The sequence below is a fragment of the Myiozetetes cayanensis genome, unplaced genomic scaffold, assembly GCF_022539395.1.
Source record: "Myiozetetes cayanensis isolate MyiCay16 unplaced genomic scaffold, myiCay2020 scf5-8, whole genome shotgun sequence".
In the NCBI taxonomy this organism is placed as follows: domain Eukaryota; kingdom Metazoa; phylum Chordata; class Aves; order Passeriformes; family Tyrannidae; genus Myiozetetes; species Myiozetetes cayanensis.
In genome coordinates this window covers 45,300,255-45,317,126 of record NW_026087742.1, presented here as the reverse complement: position 1 = coordinate 45,317,126, position 16,872 = coordinate 45,300,255, and the positions used below count along the sequence as shown (strand labels likewise).

Genomic DNA, 16,872 nt, shown 5'->3' with positions numbered 1-16,872 from the left:
TACAAAGCCATTGTGCAAAGCCACAGTGCAAAGCACTGTGTTACATCATACCACGATCCAGGTTTACATAGCGCACTGTGAAGAGATTCTAGATAAACCCACAACACAATACATGGCGCGTGCCACCGCACCCAGTCTCTCTTCATTCCACGCTTTCAATCCAGAGATCAAGTCCCTAAATTCAGCAAGAACAATTTTGCACTATATAAGTGCTAGGAAAAATGATTCTACATATCACCAATGGGGTTTTTGTTTCTCCTATAACACAGGAGAACAGCAGGAAATGATCTTTCAGATAGGCAAATATGTATTACAAGGGTCACAGCATTATTGTTTTATTGTTTACACAATGATAAGTTGCACATATGGACAAACAGTACACATTTAGAATTAGTTTCACAAATTAATACAGAAGAGAGTCCAGTGGTTTAACATATTAATTATTTAAAAAAGCAGTAACAAAGGAATACAAACATTACAGTTTTGACTGCAGCCCAATAAAAGTTTAAAAAGTCGAAATCAAAATAAACTGTGAGCTTTATTTTTCTGTGACATTAGAAAACCACATTATATCTCTTCCTAAGACTGCTCACAGATGCAATAACATACAAGTACAAAAGTGAAGAATTCTGTGCTCAGTTTCCCTTAATTTTATCAGATCAAGTGACAAATTGAACATTTGTCAAAGAGCAATCACTGCTGAATGCAGACACTTCCAAAACATACAAAATGGTAATAACACTTTAACAATAAAAAGCAAATGACAAAATCTCTGCATAAAATGCAACTTGGCTCCAAAGTTTCATGCTCACACTTCAACCCAGTATTGTTATTTGCAAAGATTCAATTGATCTATTTCCTCCTTAAGATATTTTTCCCAGATATTCCTAGTGCACACCAAATTGGAGATGCAGCACAAGCTATGATGCTGTAATATATAAGATTTGTAAACTACTGTTGCAATAGCTTTAACCTTTAAAGGACATCATTTCCCCCCTCCATTCATTAGCAGCAACTTCTTGTACTATACCTTGTATTAAAAGCAGATACCCAACTGCTTTTAAGTCAGTGCCAGCAGTGCTGATAAGAAGCTAGTGAATCAACTTGGTTTTGGAATGGCTAATTCAGGATATGCTGTTCCAATTAGCTATCTCACTCAGCTCCAGGGAAAAGCTCATCCAGCCCTGCTTGCACACAGACCTTGTGGCATCCTGAGCTTTCAGCTGAAATCCTGCGATGCCCTCCTCTTCAGCTCAGAAGAAAAAAAACCCTAAAATTGAAACAGTTTGGGAACACTACCTATGAAATGTCTGTGTCAAAATCTCAGAAACTTCCTTAGAGTGGGTTGCTAAACGGGCCAAGAAAAAAGATTTTTAAAAAACCCAAAACCAAAACAGATACTAACCATTATCTACCAAACTTCATGAAATAGTAAACATTTTCAGCTGGTTTTAAACAACAAAACAAAAGAAGCAATGATGACATACCCTGGGACCCACTATTTGAAACTGTGGGACCACAGAGCAACATGGAGAAACAGAACACACAAAGAAAAGGAGATCTGTCTATGGGGAAAGGTATGCACATCTGTGTTTTATACATATATATATACACATACATACACACAGATGTGTGCACTGTACTGTATATATTTACATCCATATACACAAAGACACCCTGAAGTAGATTTAAAGGCCATATCCAAGAACAGAAGATATGAACTCTAGTATTTGTACTAGAATAGATTTTATCTGTACAAAAAAAAAAACAAAACCAAAAACAAATATGCATATATTCATATGGTATAAAGCTTATTAACAAAAAATATTCTGCTACTAACATTAGGTTAAATAGATGATTTTACAAGATTCTTTAATAATAATGCAGTATAGAACATTTCTAAAACTAGGGCCCAAAATAAAAATACATAAACGAGTTTCTATTCACAAGAAAATAGCTGTTCAATATGATTTAATTTTGTATTTCAGACAAGGGAAAAGTAGCAAAATTTTTATAAATCTCCTGGGATGCAATTTAATTAATGCATCAATCTAGAAAAATAGACTTTTCAGATGAACAAAGTTGATTCACTTCCCCCTCCCTAAAAGGGGTGCCTATCTTTTCCCTCGCTTGTTTCCAGCTGGAGGTTTCTTCAGCTGAAGAAGTTGCCCTCCTGTCCCAAAGCCTGCAGATGCAGGATTAGACACCCCGAATGTCAGGCCAGCTGATGCTGTGATGCCAGGATTGCTGAAGTTAAACCCAGATGTAGTCGAGCTCCCAAAGCCTTATGAAGGAAGGAAAAATATTTTAAAACAGAAGTTATATCAGGATTGCAAGTCTGTTCTCCTTGAAGTTATGAACACCAGCCACTTTATTACAAGCATTTGTAGTAGTTTATACTAACATTGTAGAACCCATTGCTAGTGCGCTTGGACTTAACAAGACAACTTGGATATTACAGCACTAACACAGCCTACCTCAGTGAGTGCAATCACGTCCTAAATCACAAGTCTGTTATACCATTATCCTACAACAGTAGCACCCAGAAGTCCCACTGAAACTGTACAACAGAAAAACCATTTTCTCGAGATTCCTCAAGTTCACAGCATAACTGTGCAGTGCACTCCTAAGGTGGGAGAGAAGGCAGAAGGTACAGATGGACTATGGCCCACTCAGTTCACTCACAGCAGATAAACGACAAAACCGGAGTCTGAGCACCCAGTCTTCTTCCTATAGCTTGGCTACCTTTTCCTAGCTTTATAAAATAATATGCATGGCACATACCACATCTTAAATGTCAGGCAGAAAAGGGTCAAAATCCTGGCCAAATTCTTTATATTTAAAGATACCTTTTATGACTTAAAATAAAGAGCAAAACTAGAGACAAAGCTTTGGAAAAACTGAATGAGTATGTAAGCAAATTGTGCTACTTTAACTCCTCCACCCTCTTCTGTCAACGAAAACAAATAGAACATTTGGTTCAGCTATGAAACAATATCAGTTGAAGAAAATCTTCCTCCAGTTTCCAGCAACAGTAACACCAACTCATTTAACTTTCTTTTATAAATTTATATCACTTACGAACAACCAACTTGGATAATAATTGCAACTATTACAGAATGCTAGAAATTTCTCCAAGATTAGTTAATAAGAAGCAGAGCTTCATAGCTTCCCTTTATGTTCTCTCAGGTAACCAAGAAAGGCAACCAATCACACAAAATAACACGTATGACACAAGTAAGTTAACATTTTAACAAAAAGCTTCATGCAAGTTTTACCTAGAAACCTGTAAGCAATTAAAATATTAAGAAAAATGGGACTGGTTCACAAGTAACAAAGAGTATATTCTCAGCATCCATTACTTAACATTGTTTCATTAGTTCTCTGGTAGTAAAGAAATTCTTTGATCACATCAATATCTTCAACTCAATGCCTAAATATTTTTAGAGTACAGGATTAAAAACCCAACTGGTTGTCTCATCAGAATCCTGAAGCAGCTCTCACAAGCCTGTGTCTTCCGTTCTTCATCAGGGAATCTCATGAACGAAAAAAAAATCTTTTAATAACCAGAACCGTGCTCGGTAAATTCCCTTTTATTTCAAGTATGTACCTGAGATAACAGGTACATCATTAATGCCATTCATGATAAGGCTGTATGTGATCTATAGTGTCAGGAGTTCAGCATGCAAGGGTAAAGTGTTCATAAATTACCTCCACCTTGCTGCTTCTAGATGCAGGGATTATTTTGAAGCATGCAGGGAAGGCAGCCTGAGCTCTGAGTAACATTAGAGTAAGTAGAGTACACTATGTGACAGAAGACTGAACACATGCTTGTTAATTTAGATACAACTGGGTAAGTAATAGCTGTTATGTCAGAAGTGCCATTTAGGGCAGCCATAAAAGTGTAGAAAGGCAGATGGGAAATTAATCTACATGGTTTTGTCCCATCACAGCAGCATAGCAAGGCCATGGTATAGTACTTCCTTAAAAGTAAACCAAACCCTAAAGCTGAATACTCAAATGAAAAGTCTTCAGGAAAAAAAAAAACTTGAACAAGTGTACATTGAGTCTTATTCCCATTGCAAGGAAAGAGAATCAGTCACAGAATAACTCAGTTTTAGAGGGAAGAATCACACAGTCTTGAACAATAGCTACAATGTGGTCAGCAATTTCATTGTTGAAATTCGTATTACTTATGTGTAAACAGCCATTTTCAGAAAGTAAATGACAACCTGCCCTTTGAAGGCACAGCCTTTGCATCTCCCTGAAGGATGTTAAGAGCTTTTGCATCTCTGCTTCCATTAACCCTTTACCCAGATAAGCCAAAGATGGGTACACACCTCCCCATAACAGTATTTTTAAATTATTTTAATGCTACAGGGATAAACAACAGTTCAGCAGATCTCAAAGCCAATCTATTTCTGCCTTCATCCCCCACACCACGATGGGTGCTGTAGATCTAAAAGTATTTCCAGGACAGCTTTGGCTGATTTATTATAGCTTCTGTATCTTAAAGCTTCTCATAGTATCCATGGATTATATTCAGGTATATTTTCCAGCAGTCTGAGTATGTCCAGCTATGATCCCACTTGATTATCTCTTATCTCATTTACTGAGGCTGCTATTCTTCAATAAAAATAAGTCTCCAACAAAAATTCTGAACTCAGCTCTTCAAAGAATATTTAGCATGTGTTTTCACAAAAATTGTGTTTGTACACCTCTTCCCCCCTTAACATTTTATCCATAAATTCAATGGTGATTTTTGTCCTTTCCCTATCACTTTGAGAATATTAATGTCCTTTACAACAGCCCACTCACATCAGCCTTTCTAGTTGCCATTAAATAAATAAGAGTAGGAATTAAATGCGACTTGGTTTGGAGTCAGCTTTCCACAGTGCCTGTATGTGTTTCAGGGGGAATCCGGAGACACTGTTCCATCTTGCAACTGTGTGCACTAAAGGAACTGTGAGAAGGCTGCAGCTGCTCTGCTTTTCATCTGCTGATACAGTGGACACAACAACTGCTCCTGGACTAAGCCAAATTTACTATCAGAAGATGCTCAAGTAGTGTCAGAGGACTCCGATTTTTCTCTTCAAACACACAAACTGAGATTGAGAAGAGCAGTAATACCCCTAGAAACATCTTCAAATCTTTTAAAGCAATTAAATCTAACTCATACACTTAACAGAAGCAATTTGGGGATCTATAGTTTTCATTCTAAGGTAAGAACAAACTCATGGAAAACATGTGGAGGAGACTTGGGGTATTTTCTAAGCAGCTTAGAAGAACAGGGTGTTGGAATACTTACTAGACATTAGTCTGGAAAAATATTTAAGATCTCATATCTAAACAAAAGTAGCAACAACAGTAAATCCCATAACCCATATTCACCCCATTTTTCTAAAGAAATAGATTCAGAAAAAAGACAACTATTATATGGTAATATAAACCAGAATATGGTTTCAGGAGCCTGTAAATATTAGCTAAGAAACAAGACACAATACATTTAAAAGAAAATATAACTTGGCTAGCCTTAGGCATCATTCAAACCCATTTATGCACCCTTGATAAAATTAAACTGAAGTTCATATGCAATCCAGATGTTACATGGTAGAGGATTATGGGTATAAAAGGTTAAAGTTAGTGTGTTTCTGGGCTACTGAATTTTTTATAGAGGTGTCTGTTCCATAATCCCAATCTAGATCAGGACTTAATGACCACTTCATTTTCTGGCACAAAATAACAGAAATTACGTTTCATCTTTTCCTGGTTACTACGTTCTGTAGCTGAGACTCTTGAGATAACTGAAAATCTACATTTTATTGGGTCCAGTTCCTGCAGTTGCAAACGAGAGACTGATGGCACTGGCACCATGAGAAAGCCTGGTTTGAGGCATACAAGGAAGTAATACCTAAAATTGCCTCTGCACACGACCAACACAGCTGAGGCAGACTTGCTATTTACTCTAGTACTTCCTCAGTGATGGAGAACTGATCCATACTACTGGTTTTCTAATTTTATTTTTAGTATGCTAACAACTAAATTACGAACTTTGTACTTCGTCAGCCTGAATTATTATTATATAAATAATACATAGACTAGTTAATTTAATATAGGTTTCAGGAAAAATAAGTAACAATATAAAAACATAAACAGTCTAAGTCTTTCAGGTGTTTCTGATATTAAAAAAAAAGTATGAGATTGATGCATATACACTGTATACTGTAAAATAAAAGAAAGTTCTATCAAGAATTTACTAGATTGTTACACATTCATGTTACACCAGCTTAGTGAGCCATTTCCACCTTATGATACAAAGCTCATGATACTTTACAAGCCACGCAACTCATCACCAACCAAGGAAAATCCAGAACAAAAAGTATAGCACTTCCTAATAAACACTAGCAAAATGCTATTTTTGTATTAATAGCCATTAAACAAACACTTTTCTTATAAAAAAGAAACATGCTACCAAAAGCCAATCCCAGGAGACATGATCCTCCTTCAATCTGCCATTGAAAAAGAGATTGCAAAACAGACTGGAGTAATATATTTACTTACTAATAGCTTAGTAAGCTATTACTCCTATTTAAAAGTTAAATAGAGATGTAAGCTATAGAAGTTACTAAGATTTCAGAGCAATAGGATCCATATTTTAATTTTATCACCCCCAAAAAAATGAAAACAAAACAAAAAAGCAAAAGGAATGCTGTGTAGTTCAATTTCCACAGAAATGTTTTCAAAGTAGTTCACTTAATGATTTATGAATATATACAGAGATAAAATATGCATAACTTACTATTTAAAAAGAAAGAGTAAGCAGTTATACATTTTAAAGGAAACCTTCTGGGTTTCCAGAAAAGAATTTTAACTTTACTTGTAAATACAGTAAGTCAAATTACTGGTATATTTGTCACAAATTCATATAGTAATTTCAATAGCTCAGTAACTGCTGCCAATGCATTCAAGTAGCCACTGCTTTTCTCTGCCTCAGACTGCATCTGATCCAATCTGATGCATCTGATCTCCTGCTTCCACTCCTAATCGGAAAGACACCATCAAAAGGGAAACATTAATGCTCACTCAATACTGTATACCTAGGAGACCTTTAACAGAACCTGGTGTACACCTGATCTGCACATGGTGTATTTAGTAAGTAAACAGTTACTTCACTGGGGATATACATGTGCACCTTTAAGCACATTAGTTTCAGTAGCTTTCCTAGACTGAGAGCGGCAGTTTGATTATGACTTCTGCTTTAAGACAACCTCAAATTTCAAATTCAAAAGAAGAAAAAACCAACCTGCACTTAGACTTCCTGATGGCTTACTTGTAGATCCAAACCCAAATGATGATGCTCCTGTGGCACTACTTCCAAATGCAGAGCTACTTCCAAATCCTAGTAGAATAATAGTAAAGACATACAATAAAAAAAAATCAGACACAGCAATTAAAGACACATATGTTTTGGGTAAGTAGTTTAAAACCAAACATAATACTAAGCATTATTTGGTAAACAAATAGTCCTAAGATTACTGCCTCAAGAGTGTTTTATTCTCAACACAGCACTGCATTAAGAAAAGAGCGCAAAGTGGAAAGCATTAGAGAAGAACACTACCTTCAAAATCCAAAACTGAGTAAAGGAAAAGTTATAAAAACAGGTGTTGTAAACTATCAGAGTTTAAGAAATTTCTACTGAATTGCTGTTAAATTGGCAAGAAAATGGTAACCAAATGGGCTAAAACTAAGAAAATTCAGATACAAGTTATATCACTTCTATTACAGAAAACCATAATCTTCATCTACAACTCTGGGAGAAAAATTATGCTTGAAACAGAGTAAACATTTTTTCCAGTTTTCATTTCGTTTATTTTAATGTCATGGCTCTTCCAGGTTATTGGAGATTAGCTTTATCTAGGAAACTACTAAATAGGTTAAACAGAGAAGAGAAACAAAATTTTTAATGCAAAAAATCATCATATAATGGACAGCCATAAACATACAGCTGTTCTGAAGCTCATTCTGATAATTTTGTAATTGACCTTTATATATATTATACATGTATATATATTATAATTTCATAATATAATTTTTAAAGATTTCAAATCATGTTATTAATACAAGATCACTTCAAAAGAAAAGTAAATTGATACTTGCAGTTTGAGATAGAGGCCAGACAACAGAAACTGTAAGAAAACTATATTCTCTGATTTTGTCTGTCTCAAGAGCTTTTCCAAAAGAGAACAGTATTTGTATGAGCAAATTATGCCCCCATCTTAAGTTTCAAGTGTCACAGAAAATCCTTTCATTTACTGCAAACTGAGCCTTTACTATTCCTTTACAGAAATAATTTTGGTATTTTAAGACTAGTAAGGATTGACCACACTATCTGAGGCAGTGTTCCCTAGTTTTCTGAAATTTTCTAAATCAAATGAGGTTTAAAGGTATATAATGGCAAGTATCATTTGAATGTAAGATAGTTCATTTAAATGATACACTCTTTTGTCCTATCCAGGTTGAAATTGATAACCAATAATCAGGTAAGGTGTCTGCAAATATTTAACAAAGCATAGGATCTATGCTACATAACTTATATACTTAAATGCAAAAGCCTCTGTTTATCACTGACAAAATTCTCAGAAAATTAATCAAAAGAGCAAATTTCCCCAACTAAAGTTGTGGTTCCAGAGTATATATTAAAAAATGTCCCATTCAAAAAAACCCAAGCCCCTAAGATTAAAAAAAAGAAACAAACAAAATTAATAATCATTCTGCTATTTTGTTTCCAAGAACACACCTACAGGCTATTTTGCAGGTACGTATTTATTCTTCTACTTGTTTCTATCAGATATTCTTTTAGATTCATCAAAAGACAAACATTTTGCAAAGCAATAATGCAAGCAAACACCTTCCTAAGCAGATAACTAGGAAAAAAAAAATACAATTCAGCTTTTTCTGACAAAACGAGAAGCAGCTGAAAATGTTCTTTTATTTACATTGGTAAGACTGGTGAACAATCTTAAGTCTATAATGTTTTTTGTAGAAATGGAAGAATTTTATAGGGACTTTTTTAAGGCATTTAAAATATTGTGGAAAAAACTGGTAACTCAGAAGTAATTTCATTTTAGCCCACTATTCTGTTTTTTTTTCTTGTTTAAGTGTACACAGATTTTCTTCTATCTGAAAAAGCTTTAAAAGCTGAAGAGAGAGGACACTGGTAGATTTAAAGATAATTTGAAAGTGATTATTTAAGGTAAAACTCATGTAATGTTTAAGTTACATCACCTTTCCAATACCGAGTGATGTTTAATTATTTTAAATACATTACACCACCAATTCATATGCTTGGCTCATAGGCAAAATGTAGGAGTGTGGACTGAGGCTGCAGAGAAGAGAGGATGTAACAAGAAAAACCACAACACGTTATGTTTGGGCTCAGCAGATGTATCAATTTTCTTTGCAGATCTTACAAAAGCTTCAGAGGACATTAGCGTCTGTAGTAACCCCTGACCTACATAGATAGGAAATTTATATGCATATTAGCTTCTACTAATCACCTAAATTCTCTCTGTAATTCTACTACTTATAACACGTTACATTTAAATGAAAAGGTCTACATTAATTTTATAACTTTTTTAATACCACCTACTCTTTCACAGTCATGTGTCCTCCTGGAATATATTCCCCACTAGCATTATTAATATTTTGGTAAGTATTTTTCCCTCACTTTCAAATGTTTTTTCAGCCGGAAGGTTTTTTTTTTTCCACCTCAGCAGAGGCACAGAGTAACTGCTAAAGCAAATCCGTTTCAGCAAGCAGAATCCCAGAACTGTAGTAATTTTTTAAGATTTATTCTCAATCCAAGCAGAAAGGGGTCCCTATAGTTCACAAGTGAGAAACTTCCACGGATGGTCTAATGTCTCAGGTGTATAACTTTCGTATATGTAAAATTAAGTCAAGTTGTAGTTACAAATGCATGTACTTGATATACTTCCCCTAGCTTTAAGAGCACCACTTCTATGTTATTACCTCTTCCTGTTTACCCTGTTTTTTTACTACAATGGCTTAGCCTTAGCAACTCCTTCTGCAAGGCAGGAAGAAGCCTGGAAAGCACAGACGTCCCAAATTTTAAAGTCCTTCCCTGAAACAGATCATCCTCCTAGTGGAGTTAAAGGTTTGCAAGAGATTCAGATGTGCGGTATAAATTCAATGAAAGATTAGAAAAGTTAAAGTGTACCTCCAAGGCTTGAAGAACCTAAGCCACTTGATTGCAAGCCAGTGCCAATACCTGAGCCGAATGGCGTTCCAAAACTAACTCCCAGAGATGGCTGTGGCCCTGGTATAAAGAAAATGAGAACAAACTTGCCTTACTCTTTCACAGTAAAGAGGTCCTTTATTTAATTATTCAAGTATTTGATAATGTGAACATCATTGCTTTCAACAATTCCCATTAAGATCCCAAATTTTACCTCATTAAAATTTCTCACTTAACTAACTGACTCTACATTCACCTAGCAAAAATCTAAGAAAACACTGATTGTAAGAAGGTGAAACTAATCAAAACTAATAACATAAGAACATAATTTAGTATTTTTAAAGTTAACCAGTCTCACCTTAAACTTTAAAACATTAATCAAAACTTTGAGATAACTCACGGGTGACAATATTTTGCCACCTTATTAATGGAATCAGAGTAAGGGAAAACCTTAAAATTAAAGAACTGACCCTAATGTAACTAAAACTGTATTACCTAAAGTTAATTTCATAAATAAGATTCTTCAAAACTACTTAATATTCCAACCAAATTTAAACAGAGCACTGAGATAAAAAAACAAGACAATGACTTTATTTTATTAAATTTATTGTTCATTTTTAAGCAAGTCAAGTACACAGTAACATGACAATTCATTTTTTTTCCACACAAGTGATAACTGAGTTCTGTTAAGCTCTGCTACATAACACCATTCAATAAGGTCAACTAGTCAAACCACTTGTTTAAATAAGCATTTACAAAAGGCACAGTTCTGTGTACCTTAATGAATTAGATACATTCAAAATTTCAGAGTTTGTTCCATAATTTAAAAACGTTGACAGTATTTTCCCTGCATATACACAATAAGATGCAGGACTGTCAAAAAACAATTTCAGTCTGCCAAGATGAAATTTACAGCCTCAGTTCCTTTTTTTTTTTTTCCTCCTTAAATTTGGGGAATAAACAGTCAACCAGCTAGCCCATTACTAACACATTTTAAAATAATTAATTCTGATAAATAATTAATATATTTTGACAGTTTTCACAGTACAATCTTATATTCCTGTCTTTTTCAAACAGTTTTCAGTGCACTATTTAAAAAGTTTAACCGTTGAAGATAAAATACAGTGCCAAACTCTTAATCCACAGACATCCACACCTTGCTCAAGATAGCCTTCTTCATCTTTGAACATACTTTACATACTGTATCTGTGAAAGTGATGATTTATTCAAATATTACTATAAAGCTCAGATGATTTCAGCCTTTTTCCTAAACCATTATCACACTTGGGCTACATTCATTCAAAATTTCTTCCTTTGTACTACAAAGTTTCCCATTAGTAGTATTTACACAGAATTTTAAAATGTGAATATTTCAAGCTTTAAAAATAATTTCAGTATTTGAATATTTAAATGGAAAATCATTTTGAATCAAGTGAAAGGCACTGTATATTGAAAAGTAACATTTTTTTGCTAGGAACACAAAAATTCTTATTTGATCCCAGCTGAATAACATCCATATACTCCAAGTAGTGTTAAAACTAAATTTTAAGGGCAACTAAAGTTGTTAGCTTTCAGTCTCTGCTTAGCAGGGAATAGTTGGGAAACCCAAGCTATTTTTTTCAACTTAAAAAAAGTATACCAGATGTTGCAATTACAAAATTTCACATAGATTTCAGACTAAAGTCGTTTACATCCAGTTTAAATACTGATACGTCTACCTAGCAGCTCTTTAAAAATAAGAAAAAAATTGTTAACAAAAAAACAACCCCCCCTACACAAGTCAGTAATCTAATAAAACTAAAAGAATCCAAAAACACATATCCAGTTCCTTCTCAAGTACACAGGTTTCTATCTCAGTAGGAGGCACTGTTAGTGGAAGACCTTTTACACAAATCACTACAGTCCTCCAGGCCAAGCTTTTTACCAAATGCAACATGCTTTTTAGACCCAGTAAAAACATTATACTAAAACACCTCAGATCATATAAAACAGGATCTTATTCCTTAGGCTAGCAAGCTTTTCACTGAGCAACAGCATATGATATTTATTGATTTTGTACCATAATGTTCTGAAGGTATCATCACTACTTATAGTTCTTGTAAATTATCATAATTTTCAACAGCAAAAAACTAGTAAGATTCTTTGATGCCAAAAGCACTAGCAAAAAAAAAAAAAATAAATGGCACTTCTGGTTATTATAGGTACGAGAGAAAATCTTTGAAACAAGTATTTTAACATTTTCAAACTTGATATATTTTGCCCTGTAGAGCATTTCAGTTTAACGGATAGGACCCATTACAGGGAGTCTAGACAGGTCAGTCAGATTTCCTAGTGACATTCTGCAATTTTTAAATCACAGTTGGTCCAAAGAGTGAGCAAATTTAGTGTCACAACTTAGACCTGATTCTGACAAAGTAATACACTGGTTAATTTTAACCAAGGTTAGTATGAAACTACACAATAAAATTTTTAAGTGCTATAAGGATTTCAGTGTCCTTTCCCATTAGCACTTGACTCTCATATGAATCAAGTCAAAACATAACAAAGTGTGCTAACAGCTTAATCAAGTCCTTACTAACTCTGTACTTCACCAGTTAAGGAGAGAGTAACTAAGTTGTTGGGGGATACTGTATTTTTAGAGCAGAAAAGGCGAGCTTGAAGAAAAGACTTTCTTTCAAACAATTTAGTCTTGTACAAGATCAGTTTCAACCTCATGCATTTACAGGTCTCATGGATTTATATCACAGAATGCTTGGAGTTGGTAGGAACCCACAAGGATCCTCAAGTCCAGCTCTTAAGTGAATGGCCCATATGGGGATCGAACCCACAACCTTGGCATTATTAGCACCATGCTCTAACCAACTGAGCTACATAATGACTCAGTGCACTAGGTGTTAATTTCCTCTAAAAATCTTACTGTAATCCAATCAATAATAATAGGAAGATTAGCCACCATCACTTTAACTTTCATGCTGTTCAAGATTTCCCAGGGAAGGTGCAGGTGAGGAAGAGCTTAAAACTGTAGCTGCTATGGTATAAAAGCATGACCAGCCTCACTGCTATCAACAAAGCTGTGCTTGGACCAAAAATGCTAAACTAGGGAGAAAGGTTGTATGCAGACAAAGTTAAGCATAATTTTAGTAACTCTAGGTTCAAAAAACTGCACAAAAACTGTGCTTCAATGTGCACACCACAGTCCTGGTGTCCTGATTATCCATCACAGGTGCCCAGTGGAGTGCATCTTTGCTCCCTTTTTTCCATATGGTCAGGATCCACTGGCTTTATTTATTTCAGTGGAAGCCAGACATGTCTTGGCATACAGAGAGAACACAGGGTGCATATCTACACCCAGGTATTCCCTGATCCCACAGCTTAGATACAGCTATTAAACTTTAGACTTCTGAAAGCAAATTTAAAAGAAATTGTTATTTATCTTTTTCAGAGAAAGAACAGTAACTAACTCTAACAATCTTATGAAAGACTTAACCATGTAAACATCAAATACTTTTTTAAAAAAGACTAACATCCTGATCTCTCAATACTAGAGTACCGTGTATTACATTTTAGTCAAAAACTTTTAAGGCCAGATTAATTTGTTTGTTTTATTCTTTTCTTCAAGAACAGCAACAGCAGGTCAGGTATTACACAGACACCCCTTACCCCTTCTTTACATATACCTCATTTCACAGCCTTTTCTCTCAGAACTATCTACTTTTCTCTCAGAACTTCTACTATCCCTCATCTGCTCCACCCTTCAGGATCTAGATCTTGTTAAGAAGTATCACAATTTTAACTTCTAGCAGATAGTTTATCCAATTCATAACATAATATAAAGTTAAAACATGAAGCATTTGCAGTTCTACTGCAGCAAATGGCCATCTGAAAACTCAAAAAAGGAAAAGAAAAATAAGAGAGAAAATTAAAATTCCTGCAAAACTGAAAGAACAGATTGTCCTCCTTTTCCACTAAGAGTAAGACAGAAAGTGGCAGCCTTAATCTGAAGCTGGGAGAAAGTCAAGCACTGAAATCAGTAATTTAGGAAAGCTAAGAAATGCTCCCATCTAGCATGCTTTTAGGACTTCAGGATATCTCTGAAATAGCTTAGGCCTGACTCATTCTATTTTTGAACTAGAGGGAACTCAAAGTACCTTTTCTGTTCCTCTAACCCTACTTTTTAAGAGTTTTAAGTATTCTTGAAGTACCACTTAAAGCATCAATCTATCTCCATTTCTCCAGGTCTTCCAGTGAGCTGCATGGATGGTAAAAGTATTCCAACTAAAAATGTAGTAAAAAAAAATTGTCATCTACTTCTGTTGGCACGTTTGATGTAAGTTAATGGCCTTGCTCTATCTGCAGCACTCTTGTAGTTGGTACATTTTTGGCTTTTGAAATACTCAGTTCAAAACAACAACCCAAAAAAAAAAAAAGAAAAAGAAAAAAACCCAAACCAACCTACATACACTCTGAATTTGCTCCTTTCACTATAAAATGTTTTAGTATAGTCACCTCAGTTCTGTCAGTACAGGTCAATTCTGCCTTTTTTCTTCCTTTTTTTTTTCTCCTCTCTTCACTCCTATTCCTAAGAGAATATTCACGAAGTTGTGTCATAAGTTTACTGAAGTTATCAGCAGCTCCCTTGAATTTGGACTAGGAAGTCCAGATACTTCAAATCCCTTACCTCAATTCATGAAAATGCAGGAATGACTTTTAAATGTGATATCTATGTCTTTCATAAACAACTAATCCTGTAATGACTGTGAACAGGATTTTAAAAAGCCAAATATAAGACAAGGAAAAGGATGGAGAAAATGGTGAACTACTTTGGCAACATTAAACTGCATAAGCCACAGTCCTATCTGTATTAAAACCCTGAAGTGTGACATTATGCCATTTTTTCTATTTAAAACCATACATTTTTTTAGACTTCAACAAAATTTCCATGGATTAACACAGTAGCAACGAAAAGACTGTGGCCTGCAATTGAAATGTAGAAGAGAAGTATTTCATAAAGACTTGGTATTTTGTTGTGTTCAAAATATTTTGGCATATTTGTTATGTAAACCCATCTCCTTGCTGTTTAGAAGGGCCAGGGTTGGAAGCACATCATATTTTCCTCTTAAGGAAAAGGCAAGGACAGTCTAATAATTTGTCAAACTTAAGGTGATTGCTGCATAAGTCTCTAACTAGAATCATTCAGAATGTAACTGCCGTTATAAGACAAGAGAAGGAGTAATATGATTTTCAGTACACATATGATAAGCATTTTAGAAAATAAATGGTAGAATGAATGCTTTTCGTAATTTGCTGACATAGACACATATCCATGTTGAAGTAAAATTAAATGGAATTTATCTCATTTCTGTTCAATGATTACATATTAAGCCAGTTCTCTACATTCTGGAAACCCTCTCAGAGAGGGTTGGTTAGTATAACAATGTCAATTAAGGTGCCTTAAGTTATTTCCTTTGCCATACATATCCATTCTTCATTAGCAGTGGGTCATACATTTCCTCTGTTTTGGCCTTCCTCTTACACACAAGTGGAACCACTGACCCACTCTACTTCCTCTACTACTTATTCACAACAGCAGAATGGCCAGCAAAAACTGCTCCAACACCACACTGACAAAGGAGTTGGCTACAAAATAAGCCAGGCATCTGACTTCCTATTCTACAGAGGTTTGCTGCACTATCCTTCCTGTTCTGCAGCATTTTTTATTTTACAGTTCCAAAGTGCTATATAAAAATGCATTGTTAATTTTACATAAGAAAAAGATAGCATTTAGATATTCTCTTCTCACCAATTTAAAATAACTTACTATAACAATACAGTTTCTGGAAAGAGGCTATTCTATGTCTATTCAGAGATGTTACTTAAGAGTGAAGACTCACATTCCAAGGGGTAAGTTAGAACAATACAGTAAATATCACTAATACAAGTAAATTCACAAGATTAAGTATCTGTTGTATAATTATTGCTAAGCCTACCCTGCATTTTTCTATTGGCTTTGTATCAGTAACTTTGCTTATCACAACGTTTAGATTTTTAGTCTAACACACAGGAAGACTTCATAGAAAATTTTACACAAATTTACTATGGTGGTAACGCTAATAATCTATAACTTGAATGCACTCAGACCTGTAGCAGGCTGTTGCTGCTGAGTAAGTGTTGCAGCCATCGCAACGGCTGCTGCATTTGGTATGTTGCTGAAAGGGGTCGGTCCAGTGGTAACACGTGGCGCGCTTTGCCACTTCTTAGCTTCTGTTCGTCTTGCCTCAAACACATCCATGGCATCTCCCAGAAAGCTTTTCCTGTAGCCAAGGTATTGGTCTTTGAGCATCTGAAGGGGGTGGGAGGAAGCCATTTTAGTTTCATGTATTTGACATAAATCCTTAACTTAATAAGAAGAGAGACACCGAGTTACAAATAACATTTCCTAAACAGACAAACAAAAACCACAAAACACACAAAGAAACAAAAAACCCCCACCAAACCAACAAAAACCACCACCAAAACAAACAAGAAGCTCCCCCCAAAACAAACAAACAAAAAACTTTGTCAGTCTATGAGCTAGAAAGAACTGGTTTGCACCAGCTACAGCCAGAACAGGTTCCTTA

General features: G+C 35.0%; 1 protein-coding gene across 3 annotated transcripts in view; it reads right to left on the bottom strand.

Annotated features, from left to right (window-relative positions):
- Positions 1-306: 306 nt before the first annotated feature.
- Positions 307-16,872, bottom strand: part of NUP58 (nucleoporin 58) — a 37,912-nt gene continuing 21,346 nt past the window's right edge. For 2 of the 3 annotated variants that reach the window (XM_050334137.1, XM_050334138.1), the window contains exons 13-16: positions 16,394-16,595; positions 10,238-10,336; positions 7,304-7,399; positions 307-2,284 (exon numbers count right to left, since the gene is read on the bottom strand). In XM_050334137.1, the coding sequence (XP_050190094.1) occupies positions 2,115-2,284; positions 7,304-7,399; positions 10,238-10,336; positions 16,394-16,595 (567 nt within the window). In that variant the 3' untranslated portion in view covers positions 307-2,114. Of the gene's footprint in view, positions 2,285-7,303; positions 7,400-10,237; positions 10,337-10,844; positions 16,596-16,872 lie in introns of those variants that run through there. The other variant, XM_050334139.1, reaches the window with a different exon arrangement.